This window comes from Petaurus breviceps, unplaced genomic scaffold, assembly GCF_028583685.1.
Source record: "Petaurus breviceps papuanus isolate PSGF00001 unplaced genomic scaffold, PetGlider_PUasm1.0 118, whole genome shotgun sequence".
Lineage (NCBI taxonomy): Eukaryota > Metazoa > Chordata > Mammalia > Diprotodontia > Petauridae > Petaurus > Petaurus breviceps.
In genome coordinates, this window is record NW_027185616.1 from 5,229,480 (window position 1) to 5,253,154 (window position 23,675).

Sequence of the window (23,675 nt, forward strand, 5' to 3'; positions counted from 1 at the left end):
TATAAAAAATGGGCACACCCTTTGACCCAGCTAATACCATTCATTTCTAGGGCTGTATCCCAAAGAGATCATAAAAATGGGAAAAGGACCCACATATACAAAAATATTTATAGCAGCTCTTTTTGTGTGGCCAAGAACTGGAAATTGAGGGGATGCCCATCAACTGGGGAATGGATGAACAAATTGTGGTATATGAATGTAATGGAATACTATTGTGCTATAAGAAATGATGAACCGGCAGACTTCAGAAAATCCTGGAAAGACTTATACAAACTAATGCTGAGTGAAGTGAGCAGAACCAGAACATTGTTCACAGAAACAGCCAGTGTGTGATGACTGATTTAATAGATTTAGCCCTTCTCAGAAATTCAAGGACCTAAAACAATGCCAAAGGACTCATGATGATAAATGCCATCCACATCCAGAGAAAGAAGTGAGTCTGAATGGAGAGCAAAGCAGACTATTTTCTTTTGTTTTAATTTTTCTTTCTCATAGTCTCTCCCATTCATTATAATTCTATGCAACATGACTAATGTGAAAATACGTTTAATAGGAATGTATTGTAGAGCTATATCAAACTGGAGGGAGGGGAAGAAAATTTAAAACTTATGGGAGTGAATGTTGAAAACTAAAAATGAATAAACTTTTAAAAAATACATAGTGAAATACAAAGAAAACATGAATAGAAACAAGACAACCAAAATGTTACAAGAATTGAAGATATTTAATAAATCCCTAATTTCTGTTGAAAAAAAAAAAGAAAACTTCAATTCACTCTTATCCTTCAAGATCTTTTACTTTGCAGGATAAATCTCTACTTATAAGTTTGTAAAAGCAAACTTATCATATCATAGTCATTTAATTCCTGGAACTATTGGATAAGGGATTATGATTTTGATGTAGTTTTATTGTAAAAGTCATTACACAATGAAATAATTCAGTATATAAAGTACAGGTTTTTTTGCCAATGTCTCTCCAAGCTCTATTTTATTTTTATTTTTTTACTTTTCAATACTAGATTGAAGCTACAGAATTGCGGGAAACAAGATTTTAACTTGAAACACTTAGCTTTGTAGAATATGACATGCCAGATATGCTAAAACTATTTTAATAGCAATATTGTTAAAAATTAATTGCTTCCAACAAAATTAAAATAACCAAAACTTCAGTCAAAATGTGGTATGGTAGAAAAGAATGACTAGATTTGGAGTCAGAAAACTTGGGTTTCAATTCTGACTAATATTTGCTACACCTGTGTGACCTTGGGCAGGCCTTTAACCACTTTGGTTTTCAGTTTCCTCGATCATAAAATGGAAAAGGACAGGACTGGATAATTTCTAGGGGTTTTTTTAGCTCTAAATCTACCAATTCTCCAAATATAAAACTTTAAACTACTTAAGAAGTAAGTCTATCAGCCCCAGAGTAAAGAAAAGTTCAACGTTAAGACAAATGTAAACCATTCACATACACAAATCAAAGAAAATTAGTAGGATTTAAAAATTCTTCCCAGCTCCATATTGCTAGATTACTATCCAAATTAGGTTTGGGAAGCAACACACAATTTTATACTTAATACTGCAACTGTAGAATGACAAGAATTACCTTGTTACAAATTTATCATCCTAGGAGGAGCTGTAGTAGATGTCACTTCAGATACGCAAGTTACATGTTGCCTATTCCACAATACTGAAACAATAACAAAAACAAAGAGGTGACCTACAGCTTCAAAAAAATATATAGCAATTTCATTAACAAGGAAATTAGGAGAGATTAGAGCTTTGGAAAAGCTGACTTTATTAGACTTCATTTAGAAAAAGACATTTCTAAGTAACTTGGACTTTAAGCTTTAAAACTGAAGAGAAAAAAACCAAATGCTGAATTTGACATCTAAAACAAAAAACACAGTGCCTAACACAAAAGTGCTGAATAAATGCATTTTCTATTAAAATGTCAAACTACATTGTATCATATTTTCGCATTACATTATAAAAGTAAAGTACATTGTCTACTACCTAACAATTCACTAAGAACAAGAGCTAGAAGGGACTGCAGAAATCACCTAGTCCAACTGCTTCAGTTAAAGGATAAAAAACAAGGACCCAGTGAGGTTAAATGCTTTGCCTAAGGTCACACACCTAACGGAAACTTGACAATGCTTAGCACATAATTGAAGTAAAAAAAGATTATGGTGGATGTTATAAGAACAGAGAGACTAAATAAGATTTTTGTTGCTGCTGCAACAAAAGGTAGTGCATAAATGCCATAAAGTGATATAAAGAACTGACAGATAGGATCCCAGAGTTGGAAGGAACCTTAGAGACCTAGTTCACACCCCCACCCATTGTATAGAGAGGCTTAACCTGCTCAAGATTCCATAAATAGTTAATTAAGCAGTAGTGTTGGATTAAAACTCCATTTCTTTGACTCTGAATCCAGTACTTTTCCCACAGAATAGTGTGCTGCTTGAGTAAGATATAGAGCAAACACAGACCTGAAGTCACCTTACTCTATCACTGTGTGCCTTGGACCAAGCCACTTCACCTTTATGAGTTTAGTTACTTCACTAATAAGGGACTCTTTCTCATCTATAAAATGATTCTCTAAACACAAGACTGCTCATGATAGGACAGACACTTCTCATCTATAAAATGAGGGGGCTGAACTTTCCTCTAAGGTCCCTATCAATTCTAGAGCTATGATCTTATATCAGCCGAAGGGAAGGGAAGACCATTTTCTTCAGGGGTTGGGGACGGGATAAGGCAAGGTTAAGAAGGTTTAGAAGAACTTAAACCGAAGAAGGATAGACTATACAGAGAAATTTGCAAACGGACCTGATCCTACCATGAGCCAAGGTGTAAAAAGAACAGTACAATATAAGTGCCGGGAAGGAATGGAATATATGATACAGTAATCCAGTTTGATAGGAACAAAAGTGTAACTGAGGAAAAGTGGAAGATAAGGCTGGAAAGAACTGTTAAAGGCCTTGAATACCAGGTTAAAAATCTTAGATTTGATACTACTGGTCTTCTGTAGTCTCAGATTTCAGAGTAGGGGGAGCAAAAGGTGAGCTATGAGACTTATCTTGTGATTATGTCAAGGATAGATCAGAACAGGGACTCTTGTGTTATAAACCCCTTTGGCAGTGGTGAAGCCTAAGGACACCCTCTCAGAATGATGTTTATAGACACACAGAATTACAAAGGAAATAAATTATACTGAAATAATTATCATGAATAAATTTCTTTAAAGGGATGGATCCCATGTTAAGAACGCCTGGGCCTGGTAAGAGCACCGGCCCCAGTGTCGGGATGACCTGGGGATCGAATCTGGGCTCAGACACTCAGCACCCACCCAGAAATAACCGGCCGTGTAACCTTGACAAACAAACAAACAACCACCTGGGCCAAAGAGCTGAGGTGCCAGAAATGGAAAAGAAGAATGTACAAGACGCAGGGATTGACAGCAGAGTAGGCGATTACGGAGGAATCGAAGACGACGCCAAAGTTTTTAGAGTAAACTGGTGAATTTACTTGACATCTCAGAAACTTACCAAATATCCGGGAGCCCTGATGTTCATGTTAGAGTCAGTGAATCCTCGCTACAGTGAACGATGTGATAAATACTCTGGGATAACAGATTCACAAATGATGAATTGTATACTGATGGCATATAATAATAATCCACAATATGACGGAATCCAAGGAAAAGTAGTTTAAAACTAGATTTTACTATGGAGCTAATGCGGTAGGTTTAGCTTGTCTGCATGAATGCCCACATAGACTGTCATTTCTATGAAAGAAAGTTAAAAAACACAAACAAAACTTTCATATTTCTTTCCATGGTTCCAAGTGTCAGCAATAAGGAATTTGATAACAGTGATCATCAGCAACTGAAATCCAACACAAGTGCCTATGTGAGTAATTACTAATTCCTTACATACTTATTATAGCCAGATTTGTTGTCAATCTGGTCTAATTGTAGACTTTGGACCTATCAATTCATGTTAATCTGAAGTTTAATATATTTTTACTACACCAAAATTGATGGAACACACAGTTGAAAGAGAAAAGCTTTTATTTCCATCTTCTATAAAAGATAATTTTGCAACTATGAAAATTTAAAAGACTAAGAGACAGTATTCAGTGTTTTCTGGACTCTGCAATTTCCCTACCAGTTTGTTCATAACTTAAAAAGTAGTAAGCATTTTAATCTGTTCATACTAGGTTAAACACTGCCCAAAAGTTAAATGAATGCTCTTTCAACCATTTCAAGCATTTACACTACAAGGGATGACACTGACATGTGCAAATAGGAAGGAATGATTTAAGTTTGTTAAAGCAAAAGATATCTTGTAGGACAATGAATAAAAATCAATTATTAGATTGCATTTTGTATCCAGGATGAAGGAGGAAAGATAATCTGCCTACCATTAGCTCAGTACCTTAAAAAAAAAAAGCTAGGAAGTTTTAAAATATTGAGGGTGGGGAAGACAGGGAAGAGGAATAAAACTTTCAGACAAGGAGGTAGAATTATGTTAGTTTAATTCATGAAGAATTTATCAAATTGTTTACCAAATTACCTTAAAGAAATTTTTCAGAAAAACTGACAAATTCATGCCAACAGTACTAAGTGATACTGCTCCTTCAAAGTCATATATTTATTTTTCCCCTAAACTGAATGATGCCTTCACAGTACTTTCACATCTCAGACAGTAGTACAGGGAATTAATTAGTATAACTGAATTCCCAAATATGCTACAAGACCCATTGAACTTTCACCATGCTCCACCCCAATACTGTTCTTTGTCCTCTCAAAGAAATTCTAATTGCTTTTATTGTGGATAGAAAATTTAAAAACTCATTTTTAGCATGACAGCTAAGAATAGAGATTAAGTTTAATAAAATAAAAACAAAATCCAATCCTATTAAACACATTAAATTACAATTAAAAGGGATGGTTATACTTTCTTACTGATAGGGAAACCCAACCAACCTATCTGCTTTCCTTTGACCCTTCTCTCCCTAGAAGCAAGATTCCTCTTACAAGGACAACAAACATGCATTTTAATAATACCACTAGTGCAGATTGTAGCATCTTATCAGATAGTCTTTAGGAAGGCCACATGCACAGACAGTACAGTACAGTGGAAAGACTGTTGGTTTTAGAGTCTGAAGACCCAAGTCCCACACCTAGCTTTGTTACCTACAACCTAGACAAGTTCTATTAAGTAATTTTATTAAAGATTTAATGAGATTGTCAGCAAGGTCTCTTCTATCTCTACATCTATTATCCTATGACTCTCCCTTTACCCCTCCCAAACACACAATGACTTGGAAAAACTCCAAAGGAAAACTATCTTCAATTTAAATTTAAGCCTATAATAACAGTTTTGATTCTGTAACACAGACTGCTTATGACAGAATCATTTCCTAAGCACCTACAACCCAATATATATAGATGGATAAAGTAAACAATGAATGTGGCATGTACTGTGTAATCAAATAGGGTTTTAAAATTTTTTCTCTTAAATAAAAGCTAAAACCTTTCTTTCTACATATCTGTAGATGTTTTATAATTGCCAAAGTCTTCAAGAAAATCATTCAAAACAAATTTCCCAAAAATTTCAGCAAAAAAGTTCTATAAAGTATATTTTCTGGCATATCATTTCTTCTGGTTGTAAAAATAACATGTTATTTATCCTTCAATATTTTGGTTAATTTTGTGATTTGTGAATTCAAACATTCCTTTTCAGAGGAAAGATTTTAAGAAAAAAAGTGCAACTAATAGAAGCTTGCACTTACCTATCATTTTACAATTTACAAGGCAAATTCTTTAAAAAAAAAAATACACCAAAACACCAAAAAACAAAACCCTATGAATAGGTGGTCCAGGTATGATGCTGCAATTTACAGATGTCTAACTCCTAGAGGCTGACATCCCCCAAACAACCCCCTATAAGCCCCCTGCCCGGATGTTTGGATTTCAAGTCTGATTAGTCGCTTTTTTATACTATCCCAGGAGAACCTGCCTCTTATTTAGATAAATAAACAGCAGTGAAATTGACTCTGGAGAAAGAAAAGTCTTTGCTACTCTCTTAAGAATCTTGTAACTTTTATTTTTACTGGAATTTAATTCTAGAGATATATTTACTAACCAGATATCAACACTAATGATCATGCCTTTGAATTCTCTAGCTATTATTGATGTAATTCTACATCATGTGACAGCATTTTGGTTTTCTTATGGGCATAGTTAAAAAGTAGCACCTGAAAAGTAAACTGAAAAGTACCTACTTTTAGAAACAAGTTGATGGACACAAAATGGCATGAAGTCATTTACTGGTGTTAAAAAAAAAAGGACAGGATGAAATGGTCTGTTACATATGGTTTAAACAACATGCTGTCCACCCAAAGATACTGTTTTGGGCATAATGAAATTGATCACCTGGTCCTCCTGCACAGCCCCTGCTTCATTCATTACTGCCATCAATACAGTGTATATGCCAAATAACTAAGTAGCTCAGTTCTTTAAAACCTGAAAAGGGTAATCTCACTTAAAATCCAATTCTCATCAACAAAAGTAACTGCAAACCACTGAAGTCCCAGAAACGGAATTCAGAATACTTAATAAAAGTTTACTTTTTCCATTTTATCAAGCTAGTAACTATATATCTTGTTCAGAATTTACTTTTAGTCTAGTGTCATTAAAATTCAAATATCCTTTCATTTTATCTTTAAATTACAAATTTTATAGTATGATTTTGGAAAAAAAGCAGTTTTCAAAGTATTTTTCATTTTAAAAACTTTCCCTTGCCAAAACAAAGTTTCTTTCCAATAAATTTACCTGACAAATTTACATAAGTCAAAAGAAAATTTATAATATAAGTTTATATTGACTTAAATACAACCAAACTTCACACCAAAATAAAATAGTATGATTCAGATGTACAGAAAAACAAGTCACTTTTAAAAACAGGTTTGGCATAATGTTCCAAAGCCAACTTCTGAGGCATGCCCAGCTACCGTGTGACCAGATCAATGTAGTTTCAGACACGTAGTGGATTCAATTTGTACCTCCTATATTAACAAAAAAGCTTTAAAGCTTAAAAATCAAAGCAGGTCGGTTTAAAAAAAAGCAGCTTAAGTCAAAGCTTAAAGGTCTAGAAACCCAGTTTTGTACGTATTTTTGGGGTGAAATGTCCTTTCTATATACATTTCACTGCCGATCTTCAATGTTATGGCTCAAATGTAACTCAAGTGAGTTGAGCTTTCCGAACCTTTCAATTCCAAAACAACACACACACACACACACACACACACACACACACACATTACATACATACATATTTCTCTCTCTCTAGAGTACTTTCCTAACCCTAACTACAATAATGCTGCTGAAATCAAAACACAACAAATATTCTCGGACAAGACCATGGAAGTTTTGCCCTAAGGATACTTTACAACTTCTTGCTCCAGTTGCCTAATGGATAAGGCATGGGGATAAATGTTCTGCGTAAAAAGGAAAAGTATGATGTTAGGGAACCCTGGACAGTTTCCCTTTAAAAACAGGCATCAAAGGAGACTAGGAATAGTTACAAGAAGATATAACAATGCACCCACAACTGCCAAAAAAGCTCCCCAGCCCAACCCCCCCCCCAATTCAGCTGGCCAAAGTGCCCCGCTGAGGAAGCTGTCCTCTCAACACTGCACCCCACCCCCCCAAGCCGCAGAAGTTAGACCCCAAACAGGAGAGCCCTGCGCCCTCGGGTAGAGCACTGTCCCCAGTCCGAGGTGCCCCACCGCGTCCCCTCCTCTCTCCACCACAACACGGCCCTGCCCTGCCCAGCCCTCCCCTCCCCCCCCCCCCCCCCCCCGGCCCACCGTCGGACGCTCCCCCCCCCCCCCCCCCGCTGCATGACTGTGCAGCCTGTCCCAGGGCTGGGGCCCCCGGGGTAGCCCCCGGTCCGGCCCCCCACTTTCGGGCCCGAGGAAGGCCGCCCGAGGGGTCTGCCAAGAAGTGCAGGCAGGGCAGGGCGGCGGGGGAGGGTGTGCGGACGGACAGGCGCCGTCCGGTTCCGTGCCCCGATTAAAGATGGCGAGCATCTCGCGTGGCTCCCTAGGCTCCCCCATACAATGAAAGGGACCTGGAGGCAGCAGCGTCCCCCCCCTCCGCCCCCCACGCGGGCCCGGGAGGGAGAGTGGGCGGGCCGGCGGGCCTACCCAAAACACTGGGCGGCGGCGGCGCGGCGGCTGCAGGGCTGCCCTGGGTCCCCCACGCTCCCCCGGGCCCCGGGGAAAACAAACACCCTACTGGGCAGCCTCTTCCACTCGCACACGCTCAGACACACTCACACTCACACGCACACGCAAGGTCCCCCAGGCCGGCCGCCCCCGGACGCGGCTCACCTTCCATCTCCATGTCTTCCGGCTCGCTCAGCTGCTGCTCCCCCGCTTTCTGCTGCTGCTGCTGGTGGTTCATGTCGGCCGCGGCCTGGGCCTCGCCTGCTGCCGGGAACCGGGACTGGGTGCCCGGGAAGCGGGGAGCAGCGAGGAGCCTGGGCGGCGGCGGCGGCGGCGTCGGGGCGGCCTCCTCCTCCTCGTCGTCTTCGTCGGCTCCGGCCGGGGCTGGCGGCGGCGGGCAGGGGGCGGCGGCGGCGGCTGCTGGGAGGGCAGAGGCCGGGGTTGGTGGCGGCGGCGGCGGCTGTGGCGGGGGCAGGGAGACGCGCACGTATTTGCTCGCTATTCGCCCAATCTCGGCGCCGAGGCGGGGGAGCGGCGGCCGAGGCGGGGGAGAGGCCGGCGGGCCGGGCCGAGACGGGCTTCCCTCCCGCGCCTGCCTCCGTCCCTCCCGCCGGGGCCCGCCCCCGCTCTGTGGCCGGCCCCGGGCTTATGTAAGCCGGGCGGGGGGCGCTGGCCCACCAGCCCTCTCAGGGCGGCCGCCCGGCTGTGGGCGGCGGCGGCGGCGGCTCGGGGCTAGCTGGCCCCGGCGGGCGGCAGGCTGGTCAGGCTGGGCTGGCCGGCTGGTTGGCGAGCGGCGCGGCCTCGGCCTCAACCTCGGCCACAGCGGGGCGGCCTGGGCGCGGGGCGGCCTCGGGCCGGACTCGGGCCCCGGGGTCGGTGCGGCGGCGGATCCGGCGGCGGCTGCGCCGCGCTCTCCGCCTTGCGGCCTCCGCCTCCTGTCCGGACAGAGCAGCAGACGCACCTCCGGCGGCTCGGCTCCCTCTCAAAATGGCGGCGGCGTGAAATGTCACATCCGCATGGGGGGCCCGAGAGCGAGCGAGTGAGCGAGCGAGGTAGGAGAGGGAGAGAGAGGGCGAGCGAGCGAGCGAGAGGAGAGAGAGCGAGAGAGAGAGGAGAGAGAGAGAGAGAGAAGGGTGGGAGGGAGGGAGGAAAGGAGGGAGGGAGAAAGCAAGCCAAGAGCAGGGAGGCAACCAACCGGGGAGAACGGGAGCAGCAGCGCCGCCGCCGTCGCCCCGGGAACAGCAGCGCGGGCCGGGGGCGGCCGAGGCGGAGGCCGCCCTGGGGATGCTCAACTTCCCGCCGCCTCCTCAACTCCCTTCGGGACACCCCTAGCCACCCACCGCCCGGACGGCCCAGCAGACGGACCTCTCCCTCTCATTCATTCCCCCCTTTTTCACCCCACGTGCCAACTCCCTACTCACCCCCCTTCCCCCTCGGGATCCTGAACCCCACCCGACCCTTCTTTCTCCCCCACGCACTCAACACGCACACTCTCTCAACCCCGGTTAGCTCCAAAGGATCCCTCCTTTTGGCTCGGACTCGCAACTCCGAGCCCAGAGGGCTGCGATGTGGAAGAGTGAGTGGAAGAAGCCCTGGGTTTGTTGGGAGGCTGGGGATCTGAGTTTGAATTTCGTCTCTGCCGGGCCAGGTCGTGGCCGACCTTGGATCAAGTCACTCTGGGTCTCAGTTTCCCCCTCTGTAATGTGAAAGGGGTTGGGCTCTAGGTGTTCTCTAAGCTAATCTCGTTCCAAGGTTAAATCAGTGATCCTAAGGTTTTACCCCAACCCCAGAAATAAAATATCAGAGCAAGGCACTCTTAATTTGCACCTACTCCCAGTCCATAGGACAGCCCCTTCCCTTTAAGTCCCCGGTCCTCCAGCCCAATTGAACTCTCCAATGCTTAAAATATTCCTTTAATCAGTTCAAATTTGCATGACCATAACTCTCAGATCAGCCCACAATTCACAAACTTTTCCTCACTCCTGAAGCTCAGAGGAAAACCTCTTGTCCAGGTTTCTGTGCTGGGAATTTATTCTTCATCTCCCCAGACAATTTCTTAGGAAAAATAATCTTTTTAGTAGAGGTTAGTTACTGGATTATGAACTTTTTAGGGCAGTTACAATGTCTTCTAGGTTCTTGCCACTCTTAAGTTATGTAACTGAGAAAAACAGCGAAGAAAAATTTTAAATGATAACCCAAAGGGAACAATAATACAATGTTAAATTGCTGCGTGTCTGAGAGGAAACTTTACTGTCTTATGTAAACACTTGCCAATCGTGTTGTTTAAGTGTTTTGTGGATCTCCTACCTCATACATGTGGATGTTTCATTTCAAGGATATTATATTGGGAAACCACTAATCTGAACATGTATCAAATTGGGAAGAGAAAGAATGCTGAGGGTCATCCTAATATTCAATTCCACTTTAGAAGCAGTTTTTAAGCACCTACTATGTGCCAGATGGAGTGCTAAGCATAATTTTTTTTCAAAGCACCCCACCTCCACATGCTCTTACCCCTAATAGAAGACAATCTAATAAAGAATTTCCATTCTTCCTAGTTTTTCTTCATGCGCCCTATCCTATTCTAAAATCTGGGTAGGGGTTTCATTATTTGTTATTAATCAGGTATGCCTTAAGTTAATGAAGAGTTTGCAAATACAAAACAACCTTGCAAATTCCTTAAAGGCTGAGACAATTTCATTTTTGGCTTTGCACACAATATAAAGTGGAAAATTTAAAGGGTTGAATGAATTGGTTCTGTACATAGTGGATCAAATCAAGTACTGGACCATGAGTTCTTGTGGCAAACAGTTATCTTTGATACCTGTAAATTCAGACAGGGAGATTAAAGAGGCTGCATTCCTACCTTAGAAAAAAAGCAGAAAGGTTTGGGAAAGCATTAAATGGAGGCTAGAAACTATAGGAACAAGCTAGATATATTATTGCATTCGTTTGTTATATATGTTGACTTTTTTTAAACCTCTATTGCCTAGTTTGAAAATGGGAATGGGAGTCTCAATTCCATTTTGACAGTAAGAAGTAGGAGGCAAGGCTTCTGAATCTACCTGGAATTCTCCCTTGGTCCAGAGTTTCTAATTTCTTTAGCCCTATTACAATACTTTACATTGGATAGCTGTTGTGTATATTTTAGCCCAAAGGAAGTAGACAGAATCAGGACTTAATCGGGAAGGCCCAGGTTTGAATCCTACCTCACACATTAATTAGCTGTGTGACCCTGGGCAAGTCATTCACTCCTTTTTAGCCTCAGTTTCCTTTTATGTAAAATAGGGATAATAATTGCACCTACCTCTCAGGGCTATTGTGAAGATCAAATGAAATAATATATGTCAAATCATTTGCAAAGCTTAAAGTGAAATGCCATATAAATAAATGTGAGCTATTTTTATTTTTGGAGAAAATGAAACTTGCAGGGTATACCAGTGCAATGTCAGTGTATTTCTAAAGGATGGAACCTGCCCCATTTTCATTGCACTAGTATTATGTCCACCTTAAATAAAAAAGCTCCTTCTCAATAGGAGGGGGTGTGGAGAAGCTGCTCTGCAGAAGTGAATCAGCTGTGTGATGTTTGTCTGCTCAGAGGGCTGTGTTCTGTTTAATACAGCTGATGCAGTTAAACGTTTTTTGAGTTCTCCAAATGAAAGGAATGGGGTTGTGTAAAGTATCACTACCACAGCAACTTCAAATTTTCTAGTCTGTTCAGCTAATGAAACTGAGAACAGGAGGAAGGAATTTAAACCAGAGTAGCCTCAATACAAGCACAGTGAGGGAGGTGGCTCTGCTTATTGAGTCCATCCCATAAAGTCAAAGGGAGTGGCCCCCTATCATTACTAGTTTAGCAAGACACATTTCATTTCACAGTCCTGGTGCCAATGCCATGACTTGACAGAAACTGTGTTATTAATTCTTCAGAGGATAGAATATGTGTATTGAAAACCTTTTTTAGTTCAAAATAATAATGTAATGAGGAGGCAACTGAACTGAACTAGTTCCTTTTCCTTTAATGAATCTCAGGGCTAGGGGTGATTGGAAAGCATGGGAAAGTCATATGGAGTTATCTAAACAAGTGAGTCAGTCAGCAAGCATGTATTAAGGACTTCCTATGAGCCAGGCACTGCTCAAAGCTCTGGGGTTACAAAGAAAGGCAAAAACACAGTCCTTGTCCTCAAGGATATCACATTCGATTTTGTTGTTGTCCATTTGGCAGCAGTGATTCTTTTTTTCTTTTTTTTTTAAGTTATTTTTATTTTTCAACATTCACCTCCATAAGTTTTAAATTTCCTCCCCTTTCCTCTCCTCTCCCCTTCCCCAAGACAACATGCAATCTGATAAAGGCTCTACATTCCTATTAAACATATTTACATATGTCATATTGTTTAGAAGAATTAGAATGAATGGGAGGAACTATGAGATACAAAACAAGAAAATAGCCTGCTTCGCTCTGCATTCGGACACCATAGCTCTTTCTCTGGATGGGGATGGCATTTTCCATCATGAGTCCTTTGGGAGTGCTTTAGGCCCTTGCGTTGCTGAGAAGGGCTGTCTATCAAAATCAGCCATTGAACACTATGGCTGTTACTGTGTACGGTGTTCTGGTTTTGTTCACTTCAGTCAGCATCAGTCCATATAAGTCTTTCCAGTTTTTTCTGAAGTCTGGCTGCTCATCATTTCTTATAGCACAATAGTATTCCATTACTTCATATACCACAACTTGTTCAGCCATTTCCCAATTGACAGCCATTCCCTCAATTTCTAGTTCTTGGCCACCACAATGAGAGCTGCTGTAACTATTTTTTGTATATGTGGGTCCTTTCCGCATTTTTCTGGTCTCTTTGGAAAGGAGTTCACATTCTAATGGAAAGGAGGAGAATAAGTATTTTTCTATTTTAATGTAAGGAGACAACATGCCAAAAAATTGTACATATAAGATATATACAGTATAAATGGAAGTTTATCTTGACTAACATGCATTTCAGATATACAACAAAGTGAATTGCAAAATTAAAATGCAGTTTCATTTTTAATGATTCTTATACTTGCCTGGTTGTGCTTAAAGGTTGTTGGCATTTTTATGTTGTACTTTACAAAAGTATACTTTGATGGGATGACTAGATTAACTTAAAATTAAAAATTAAAATGTACAAAAATCAAAATAATTCAAAATGATAACCTGAATAGTGGGCATCTTTGCAATAAACATGTTTCCAAGAAGTCTTCTTCTAATTTCCTCTCCAGATAGTTTTATAAAGGTAAATCTATTTGAAACCATTACTTGTTGCAGTCTGCTAGACAGGAGGCTGATCTTTGTTAAAAGAATTAAAGCGCATTGTTCTTTTCTGTGTTCAGCGTTGTTGGGTAATATGAATGGTAATTACACTGAATTCTCTATATTTTAACCATATGTTCCTGTAAGTGCAAGTGGCATTGGTTATAATACCTTCCGCCCCCCCCCCATTCATAAAATATGGTAATAATAAGCATTATGTAATAGTTCCTTAAGGTAACAACTTTGGGAGGTAGGTACTATTGTTTTCTCCATTTTGTGGATGAGGAAACTAAGGCAGATAGAAAGTGACTTGGCCAGGGTTGCACAGTTAATAAAGTGTCTGAGACAGATTCTGAATTCAGATCTTCCTGACACTGCTGATTGCCTAGAAACCACTTGTAGTTCCTTTTAATTTACACAGGTTGCCACAAAGCTCTTAGTATAGGCTTAAGCTTCACTATCTTTAATAGCTTAAAACTGCACTAAGACTTTGGGGATGCCTTGTATTATCTATCTCCTATAGTGTGATCCCATTTAATTTTCCTAATAAACAGTCTATTTAACTAAAAACCAAAAAGGGATTTTTACATTTAGATTGTTGGACTGCTTTTAATTTTTTTTTTTAAGCAATCGGGGTTAAGTAACTTGCTCAAGGTTACACGGCCAGTTATTTCTGGGTGTGGTGCTGAGTGTCTGAGCCCGGGATTCGATCTCCAGGTCATCCCGACACTGGAACCGGTGCTCTTACTTGCTGAGCCACCTGGCTGCCCCTGCTGCTTTTAATTTCTAAAAAATCTAATTATAAAATCAAGATTTCATGGGACCATACTCAAAATAGTTTATGAAATCAAGAGCTGAAAAGGATTCAAGTTCACCTAATCATAAGATCATCAATTTAGAACTGAGAAGACTTTTAGAGGCCATCTAATCCAACCAGAGCACTTGGCATAGAGGGGGAAATGAGTAACCTGATCAACTGGATGGGGTTGCAAGATGATGAACCTTTTGGAGTTTAACTATATCTCCTAGGGGAGATGGAAACAACCTTCATTAAGGATGAGTAGAGCTCCTTAATTCTCATTCATTCAATTGACAACCAACCCCTCTTAATTCTAATAACTTCCCTTGGTTAAATATTTCCTGTTTATCCACTATATAGCTTGTTTGTATGTTCTCTTCTGCATTAGTTTGTAAGTTCCTTGAGGTCAGGGACTGTCTTTTGCCTCTTTTTGTATTCCCCACCCTTGCACAGCCTAACACATAGAAGGCACTTAATACCTGTTTATTGATTAGTTGATTTGTTAGTATATTCTAGGCATTGTGTTAGGCCAGGGATTCAGAGAAAAGCAAGTCTTTGCTTTCAAGGGACTTATATTCTATTGCGGGAAATAATAAGCATATAAATAAATACAAAATATATCCAAAGTGAATATAGTGCAAAGCAAATTGGAAAGAGTTACACTGGCCACTGAGGGTCTCAAGAAGGACTTCATGTGGTATGTAAGCTTAGCTTTGAAGGGACCTAGGGATTCTAAGATATGGAAATGAGAAGGGAGTAGTACATTCTAGGCATGGTGGATAATCCCATATGGGGTGTTAAATATGTGACCTGAAAGGGTATGTGAAAGGGTCCCTTTCTCCCTCCAGCATGTATAGATATTCTGTTTGTCCCCTATGTATGACTCTATTAGGTTTCTTTTCCTTCTCCACTCCCCCCACCTTGCAACTCCACATTGGTTGCTGAACTGGAAAATCTGAGGGCCAGTGGTACCACATAGATCAAAGAAAAAAAATGATAACATGATAGAAGAAAAATGTCTTATGCCTGGTGGGCATCTTGAAGGCAGCTTTTGAGATGACAAGATGTGACACCAGTGGGTAGTGGAGGGAGAGAGAGTTTTCCCTATGCTGGCATAATGACTGCCCATGGTCCTTTATGATCCTGATCCCAATATGGATGAGACTCAACTAGCTGCACTTTTACCATAAGCCCCTGCCTGCCTTGAATTTCCTTTTGGGCTACTTTTATCTAGTGGTTACCCCATGAACATGGATAGGTCCTAAAAGACATACAAGTGCCAGCAACATAGGCAATGTCTCCTGGAGTAGATATGTAGGAGTGGAGGTGAAATGTGAACTGATCAGTTATCAGCCTTGCAAAAAAACTATATCCTAATGAGGCTTGAACATTAGCCTCTCAACTGGTTATACTCATAGTATTGTTTTTGGATTCTATTCTAATCACCTGGTTTTTTTTGCCTTTTTTTGGAGGGCAGTTGGGGTTAAGTGACTTGCCCAAGGTCACATGGCTAGTTTTTGTGTTAAGTGTCTGAGGCTGGATCCGAACCCAGGTCCTCCTGACTCCAGGGCCAGTGCTCTATTCACTGTGCCACTTAGCTGCCCCTATTCTAATCATTCTATGATTCTTTATTGTTTAGCATTCTTGTCTCTGATTGATTATACAATACCTGTTGTATGCCTATTTCATATTTGGAAACTAGATACACTTTTACTTTTCCCCTTCCTAGGTGTTACCCCTAGTCTTAGAGTCCATAACTATTCCTGTAATAAACAACTGTATGAGTAGCAACTTTCTCAGAGGAAGCCAGGGTGAGGGTGAAGAGCCAATGAATATGAAAATTGAGAAATTGTTTCCTTTATTGAGAAGACAGGCAACCCAAGAGCAATGAATCTAGGGCAAACTGAGATGACAGGCAAAGGACAGGGTTTTACCAGTTTACCAGGCTGTATGGCCTCAACCCAGTGGAGCCTGGCTAGCCACTGTTTCAAGAATGAAAATAGACCAACTGGGCTGGTGCATAAGAGTTCATCAAGCCTGGAAAAGTAGGCTAGAACTAGACTGTTATTAGCTTTAACTATCAAACAGAGGAGTTAGCATTTTATGCTAGAGGCAAAAGGGAAACAACCCGTGGAACTTCTTGGGTGACATGGTCAGAACTCATCTGAGAGCAATTTATTGGTTGACTTTGATTGTTGTATGTAGGTCTGGGTCTGAATCGTTCCTTCCTACTAAGCCTATAAAGAGGAGACTTCACTAAAGAGTCAATCTCTTTCTTTTTTTCCCTTTTCTGAGATATCCTGAGAATGTAAAATAAAAAACTGACCTGGAACCTAGGAGGAAGAAAGCCCATGCCATGTAAACAGCCTACCTCTCTATTCCCTCTGGACCCACTAATGGCTACCTTGAGCCATGCGGTACTTTTATATACAAGATATTCATGAAGCTCAAGAGGAAGATTCATGGAATCCAAGTTCCTGTCCCCAGTTTTAGAGGGGTAATGGCATAAAAACTCAGATGGTTCGTATCATTACAAACTGACCATTGGTCCAGCACCAGGCATGGGATGGAAAAGGAAGCACAATACCAAGAAAACTTGAAGATGGACTATGGTGGACTGCATGTCACCTGAAATTGGATCTATGAGAAAGCAGAATTTTAAAAATTCCATTTTCACATGGGAGAGGAATCAGCTGTTATGAATGAACTATCTCCATCCACTGCACAAAAATTTCAGTGTTCCTTTAGAGGTCCTACATGTCTCTAAGTGGTAGAAATTTCTGAACCTCAGATTCCTAGAGGAATTCCTAGAAACTTTGGGACCTTTCTGATGGAGGCAGTAGCAAGGTAGGTATTTCCTGGTCAATATCAAATTATTCAGTGGTTGTGGGATGCAGTCTTATAGAGAAAGAAGTAAGAACGTCTGAATAGATAGCTATGGTTTCTGGGAAATAAGAGAATCCTGGAATCTAACCTTCTAGAAAGAGAATGAGAAGTTCCTGTCCTTCCTGGACAGGAAGAAAGAAGAGGATCTTCCTCATGGCTCTTGAAGCTATAGGAATATCAAAAGACATTAAGGAGGAAATTTTTTGTACTTAATGTAAAATTTCACTAATATAAGAGGCTCCAGGTGAGGAATGTCTTCTATCAATGTAGATGAGCTACTTCTCTGCAACTTAGAATCTTAAAGAATTGTCTGGGGGCATTGAGAGGTCAAGTGATTTCCCCAAAGTCACACTGTCCCAATATGTCAGAGGAGAGACAACCCAGGTTTTCCTGGCTCCTTCTAATATAGCCAGGTCCAGATTAGTTCAACTAATTAATATGGTGAAGTAGGATTATTCAAATTCTTACTGTGTATTTCTTTTTTTAATTAAATTTTATGTTTATTTTTAGTTTACATCATTCATTTCCATAAGATTTTGAGTTACAAATTTTCTCCCTGTCTTTCCCCTACCCACCACCCCAAAACAGCAATCCTACTGTATACCCCCTCCACCAGTCTGCTTTCTCCTATGTCCTCCACCATCCCCCCCCTCCAGCTTTTCAGGAGGGCAAGATGGATCTCTATATCCCAGAGCCTGTATATCTTATTCCCCAGTTGCATGTTAAAAAAAATAAGAATATATTTTTTTTATACATTTGATTTTAAAACTTTGAATTCCAGATTCTTTCCCTTGCTCCCTCATCACCCACCCTTACTGAGAAGATAAGCAATTCAGTATAGGTTGTACATGTGTAGCTAGTGAAAGACTGACTGTATTTTCCCCCATTCCATCTCACCCCCCCCCCACCAGTTCTGCTTCCACCACTTTTGAAAAGGGATGGGATCAAAGCAGAGAATAGAACAAGTGGGAAGTGGGACAGGAGGGAGGGAAATATAGTCAGTCTTTTACTATGTTATTGTTTTGCATTAGCCACACATGTACAACCTATACTGAACTGCTTATTTTCCCAATAAGGGTGGGTGACAAGGGAGGAAGGGAATGAATTTGGAAATCAAAGTTTAAAAATCAAATATTCAAATATATATATATATATATATGTGTGTGTGTGTGTGTGTATATATATATATACTATTATTAATGCCATTTTACATGTATTTGGGAAATAAGATATACAGGCACTGAGGCATAGAGATCCACTGGAAAAGTCGAAAGGGGTATGGGAGAAAATATGGAAGAGAGCAGATTGGAGGAGGGGATATCCTGTGGGACTGCTATTTTGGGGCGGTGGGTAGGGGAAAAACGGGAAAAAGTTTGTAACTCAAAATCTGGTGGAAATGAATGCTGTAAATCAGAAGTAATAAAGCATTTGAAAAAAAAAATAAAACAAAAGTGGGTGCTTCCAACTTCCCTCCCCCCCAGCCTGCCCTCCCTTCCATCATCCCCCCTCTCATCCTCTTACCCCCTACTCTCCTGTAGGGTGAGATACCCTATTTAGTGTGTATGTCATTCCCTCCCTAAGGCAAGTTCAATGAGAATGAGGTTGACCCATTCCCTTTTGCCTTCCTATTCTTCCCCTCCATTGTAACAGTTTTCCTTTGTCTCTTCTATTTGAGATAATTTACCCCATTCTGTCTCTCCCTATCTCCTCTCATTATATTCCTCTCTCACCTCTTAATTTCACCTTTTAAGTATCATCTCTTCCTATTCAATTGGTCCTGTGCCCTCTGTCTATGTATACCTGTACAAATATAAACACACACTTACATATGTGTTCATATGCCCATATATGCTCCTATGTAGACATATATGTATGTATACATAAATATCTATATATACATTTATATTCCCTTCAACTATTCTCATACTGAGAAAAGTTTCATAAGCTACAATTATTGTTTTTCCATGTAGGAATGTAAATAGTTCAACTTTGATAAGATCCTTATGATTTCTTTTCCCTGTTTAGCTTCTCATGCTTCTCTTGCTTCTTGTTAATCTGAATGTCAAATTTTCTATTCAACTCTGGTTTTTTCATCAAGAATGCTTGAAAGTCTTCTATTCCACTGAATGACCATATTTTCCCCTGAAACATGTCAGTTTTGCTGGGTAGGTGACTCTTGGTTTTAATCCCAGCTCCTTTGACCTCCCAAATATCATATTCCAAGTCCTTCAATCCTTCAGTGTAGAAGCTGCCAGCTCCTGTATTATCCTGATTGTGTTTCCACAACATTCAAATTGTTTCTTCTTGGCTGCTTGTAATATTTTCTCTTTGATCTGGGAATTCTGGAACCTAGCTATAATATTTCTAGGAGTTTTCTTTTTGGGATCTTTTTCAGGAGGTGATCAGTAGATTCTTTCAACCTCTATTTTGCCCTCTGATTCTAAAACATCAGGGCAATTTTCCTTGAGAATTTCTTGAAGGATGATTGCTAGGTTCTTTTTTTGATCATGGCTTTCAGGTAGTCCAATAATTTTTAAATTATCTCTCCTGGATCTTTTTTCCAGGTCAGTGGGTTTTTTCAGTGAGATATTTCATATTGCCTTCTATCTTTTCATTTGTTTGGATCTATTTGATAGTATCTTGATTTCTCATAAAGTAATTAGCTTCCATTTGCTCCAATCTAATTCTGAAGGAATGATTCTCTTCAGTAAGCTTTTGAGATTCTTTTTTCCATCTGGCAAATTTGGCTTTTTAAGGCATTCTTCTCCTCATTGACTTTTTGAGCCTCTTCTGCCATTTCAGTTAGGCTATTTTTGAAGGTTATTTTCTTCAGTCAGGTTGTTGACTTTCTTTTCATGATTTTCTTGTACCATCCTCTTTTCTCTTCCCAATTTTTCCTCCACTTCTCTTACTTGGTTTTCAAAATCTTTTTTAAGCTCCTCTATGGCCTGTAACCAATTCATATTTTCTTGGAAGCTTTCTGACTTCATTGTCTTCTTGCTGTTTCATGCTTTGATCCTTTTTGTCCCCAAAATAGGAATCTAAGGTTTGACTGCTGTGCTTGCTTTGCTTCCCTCATTTTCTCATGTTGCCACTCAATTACTTGACTTTTGAGCTTTTTGCCACAGTAGAACTCTGCTTTCAGAGAGGAGAACTTTGTCTCAAATTGCTGGGGTTTTCACAGCTGCCAGAGCTATTAGTTGGGTGCGCTCTCTGAAGTCTTCACCGGCTCTGGCACCTGGTCACCCAAACCAGGACTTTCACTGTAGACAGCAATCCAGATCTAAGCAGGTTAAAGCAAAAGTGAATACCCATCAGAACGGTCGCTTAGCTCCCTTACAATCTGTAGGCCAGGAGGTCTGAAGGAGCCACACAGTGGCCCCTGCTGCATCTCAACTGCTTCTCCCTCTGGGGGCAGAGCCCAGACCACACTCCCAGACCCCCTGTTCCCAAAGTCCACACTGACCTCTCACATTGTGTTTGGCATTTAAGGGTTGATAATTCTGGAAACCACCACAGCTGCTGGTGATCCACTCTCCCAAATTCCCTCCAGCTACCACCCTGAGGCTAAAATCAAGGGCTCATGCTGGGCCCTGTTCCCAGGACACTGCAATGGACCCTTCCTGTCTCCCTGCCAAGCTTCCTTCAGTGCAAGATTTGTCATTTTGTGGGTTCTGTGTCCCTGAAGTTTGTTTAGAGTCATTTTAAATAAGTGTTTGAGGTGGTTATGGGGGGAACACACGGAGTTTTCCTGCTTCTAGGCCGCCATCTTGGCTCCACCCCCTCTTACTGCATAGTTCTGTTGGGCTGGAACCAATGATCATATTTTATGCAATTTTAATTTTGAATAGTGCACCTTTGAATACAGGTGACTACTTTAGGGGATTCATTATTTGCACTAATCAGGTCCTCACAGTGTGCAACACTCTCTTTTCCCTCCTAGTACCAGGAATTACTTGGCCAATGCAGTTCAAATGGTAATGAGTTCATGCCTTAGCACTTTCAAGTTTATTTTCTTGAGACTGGGGAGAAGTCTAAGGCCTTGTAATGATATCATAAGGCTGCAGAAATGCAAGCATACTTAGAGTAAAAGTAGAACTTACTAGAATTTTGGGGGGAGAGACTTTTCTAGCAACCCCAAGTTTGCTATCCTTTTAAGGGAAGTAGCACTATTAAATAGGGACCCTAAAAATGGAATTCTCTGGAGATAGAGAGGAATTGTGTCAATTATTAATGGACTATTGAGTCCTTTATGTGGTATTTGCTTGGAGTGAAATAAAACCTGTTCGTATCTGTGGAGGTGTAGATACTAGCTATATGCTGATATTTCCCAGTCCACTCTGGGTAAGGTAATATGAGTCAAAGAGATGTTATTTGGAGGGGTTGCCACCAAGGTAGAATTCAGTATGTGTAAGCACAGAGAATATATTACTAGGTCAAGGGAATTAAGAAGCTTTTAGAGAGACTAAGTCACTTATTCAAGTTCACACAGGTGACCATTTCCAAACATTATGGCCGCCCAGTGGAGTCAAGATGGTGGAGTAGAAACAGGACTTCCTCAGGACTCCAGCTTCCACCTCCCCTAGTTCATGGAAAAGGTGACTCTGAACAAACATTGGAGCTACAGAACCTACAAAATGACACAGAAAAGCTAACCTCCCACTGAGGACAGGCTGGCAGGAATCAGCCAGCACAGTGCTCTGGGAGCCAAGCCCAGCCCCCAACGAGCTGGAGGTTTTAGCCCCAGGGCAGGCCTGACCAACCAGCGGCTGGAGGGACTTCAGATCACCAGCAGGGGTGGAGGTTTCCAGAATTATCAACACATAGATGCTAAGGACAAAGTGAGAGATGAGTGCAGTGTCGACTTTGGGATGCAGTAGTTGGAAGTGCAGTCGGCCTTTGCCCCCAGGGTGAGAAGCTACTGAGGTGCTGCCATGCAGCTGCCCCCACATGGCAGCTTCAGCTCCTGGTCTGCAGAGTGTAGGGGGACCAAGCAACCAGTATGAGAGGTAATCGCTCTTGCTTTAGCCTGCTTGGATCTGGATTGTGCTCTATGGTGGAGGTCCTGGGGTGTTTAACTAGCTTGTTGTATGAGGAGGCTTCAGAGAGGGCACCCACCCAACTAATACCTTTGGCAGCTGAGAAAACCCCAGTGTTTGGGACAAAACTCTACTGTCTGGTGTCAGAGTCCTACTGTGGCAAAAAGCCCAGGGGTCAAGTGACTGAGTGGCGACTTGAGCCGGCAAAGGAAGCAAAATAAACAGAGCAACCCAAATTTACACTCCTATTTTGGTGACAAAAAGGATCAAAGCATGGAAGAGGAGGAAGACAGTGAAGTCAGAACTCCTATACCAAAAGCTTCAAAGAAAAATATGAGCAGTTATAGGCCATAGAGGACCTTAAATCAAGATGCTATTAAACAGATCCAAACAAATGAAAGAATAGAAGGCAATGTGAAATATCTCATTGGAAAAACCACTGACCTGGAAAATAGATCCAGGAGAGATAATTTAAAAATTATTGGACTACCTGAAAGCCATGATCAAAGAAAGAACCTAGAAGTCATCCTCCAAGGAATTCTCAAGGAAAACTGCTCTGATGTTTTAGAACCAGAGGGCAAAATAGAGGTTGAAAGAATCCACTGATCACCTCCTGAAAAAAATCCCAAAAAGAAAACTCCTAGGAATACTATAGCCAGGTTCCAGAATTCCCAGATCAAGGAGAGAATATTACAAGCAGCCAGGAAGAAACAATTTGAATATTGTGGAAACACAATCAGAATAACAAGGATCTGGCAGCTTCTACACTGAGGGATCAAAGAGCTTGGAATATGATATTTGGGAGGTCAAAGGAGCTGGGATTAAAACCAAGAATCACCTACCCAGCAAAATTGAGTATCATGTTTCAGGGGAAAATATGGTCAATCAGTGGAATAGACGACTTTCAAGTATTCTTGATGAAAAAACCAGAGTTGAATAGAAAATTTGACATTCAGATACAAAAAAGCAAGAGAAGCATGAGAAGGTAAACAGGGAAAAGAAATCATAAGGAACTTATCAAAGTTGAACTATTTACATTCCTACATGGAAAAACAATAATTGTAACTGATGAAACTTTTCTCAGTATGAAAATAGTTGAAGGGAATAGAAAAAAATATATGTCTATATATGTCATATATGGGTGTATGAATACATATGTGAATGTGTGTATATTTGTTTATAGGTATACATAGATAGAGGGCACAGGACCAATTGAATAGGAAGGGATAATACTTAAAAAGTGAAATTAAGAGGTGGGAGAGGAATATAATGAGAGGAGATGGGGAGAGACAGAATGGGGTAAGCTATCTCATGTAGAAGAGGCAAGGGAAAATGGTTACGATGGAGGGGAAGAACAGGAAGGCAAAAGAGAATGGGTCAACCTCATTCTCATTGAATTTGGCTCAGGGAGGTAATGACATACACAC

General features: G+C 41.2%; 1 protein-coding gene and 1 long non-coding RNA gene across 2 annotated transcripts in view; one reads left to right on the forward strand and one right to left on the reverse strand.

Annotated features, from left to right (window-relative positions):
* The window catches only part of USP7 (ubiquitin specific peptidase 7), a 96,921-nt gene extending 88,351 nt beyond the window's left edge, over positions 1 to 8,570 (reverse strand). Inside the window, 1 exon segment of the mRNA XM_069085582.1 lies at positions 8,406 to 8,570. Within this exon segment, the coding sequence (XP_068941683.1) occupies positions 8,406 to 8,478 (73 nt within the window). The 5' untranslated portion in view covers positions 8,479 to 8,570.
* Positions 8,571 to 9,100: 530 nt separating this feature from the next.
* The window catches only part of LOC138159372 (uncharacterized), a 39,397-nt gene continuing 24,822 nt past the window's right edge, over positions 9,101 to 23,675 (forward strand). Inside the window, exons 1-2 of the long non-coding RNA XR_011167879.1 lie at positions 9,101 to 9,292; positions 16,619 to 17,170. This is a non-coding gene — a long non-coding RNA (uncharacterized lncRNA). The remainder of the gene's footprint in view (positions 9,293 to 16,618; positions 17,171 to 23,675) is intronic.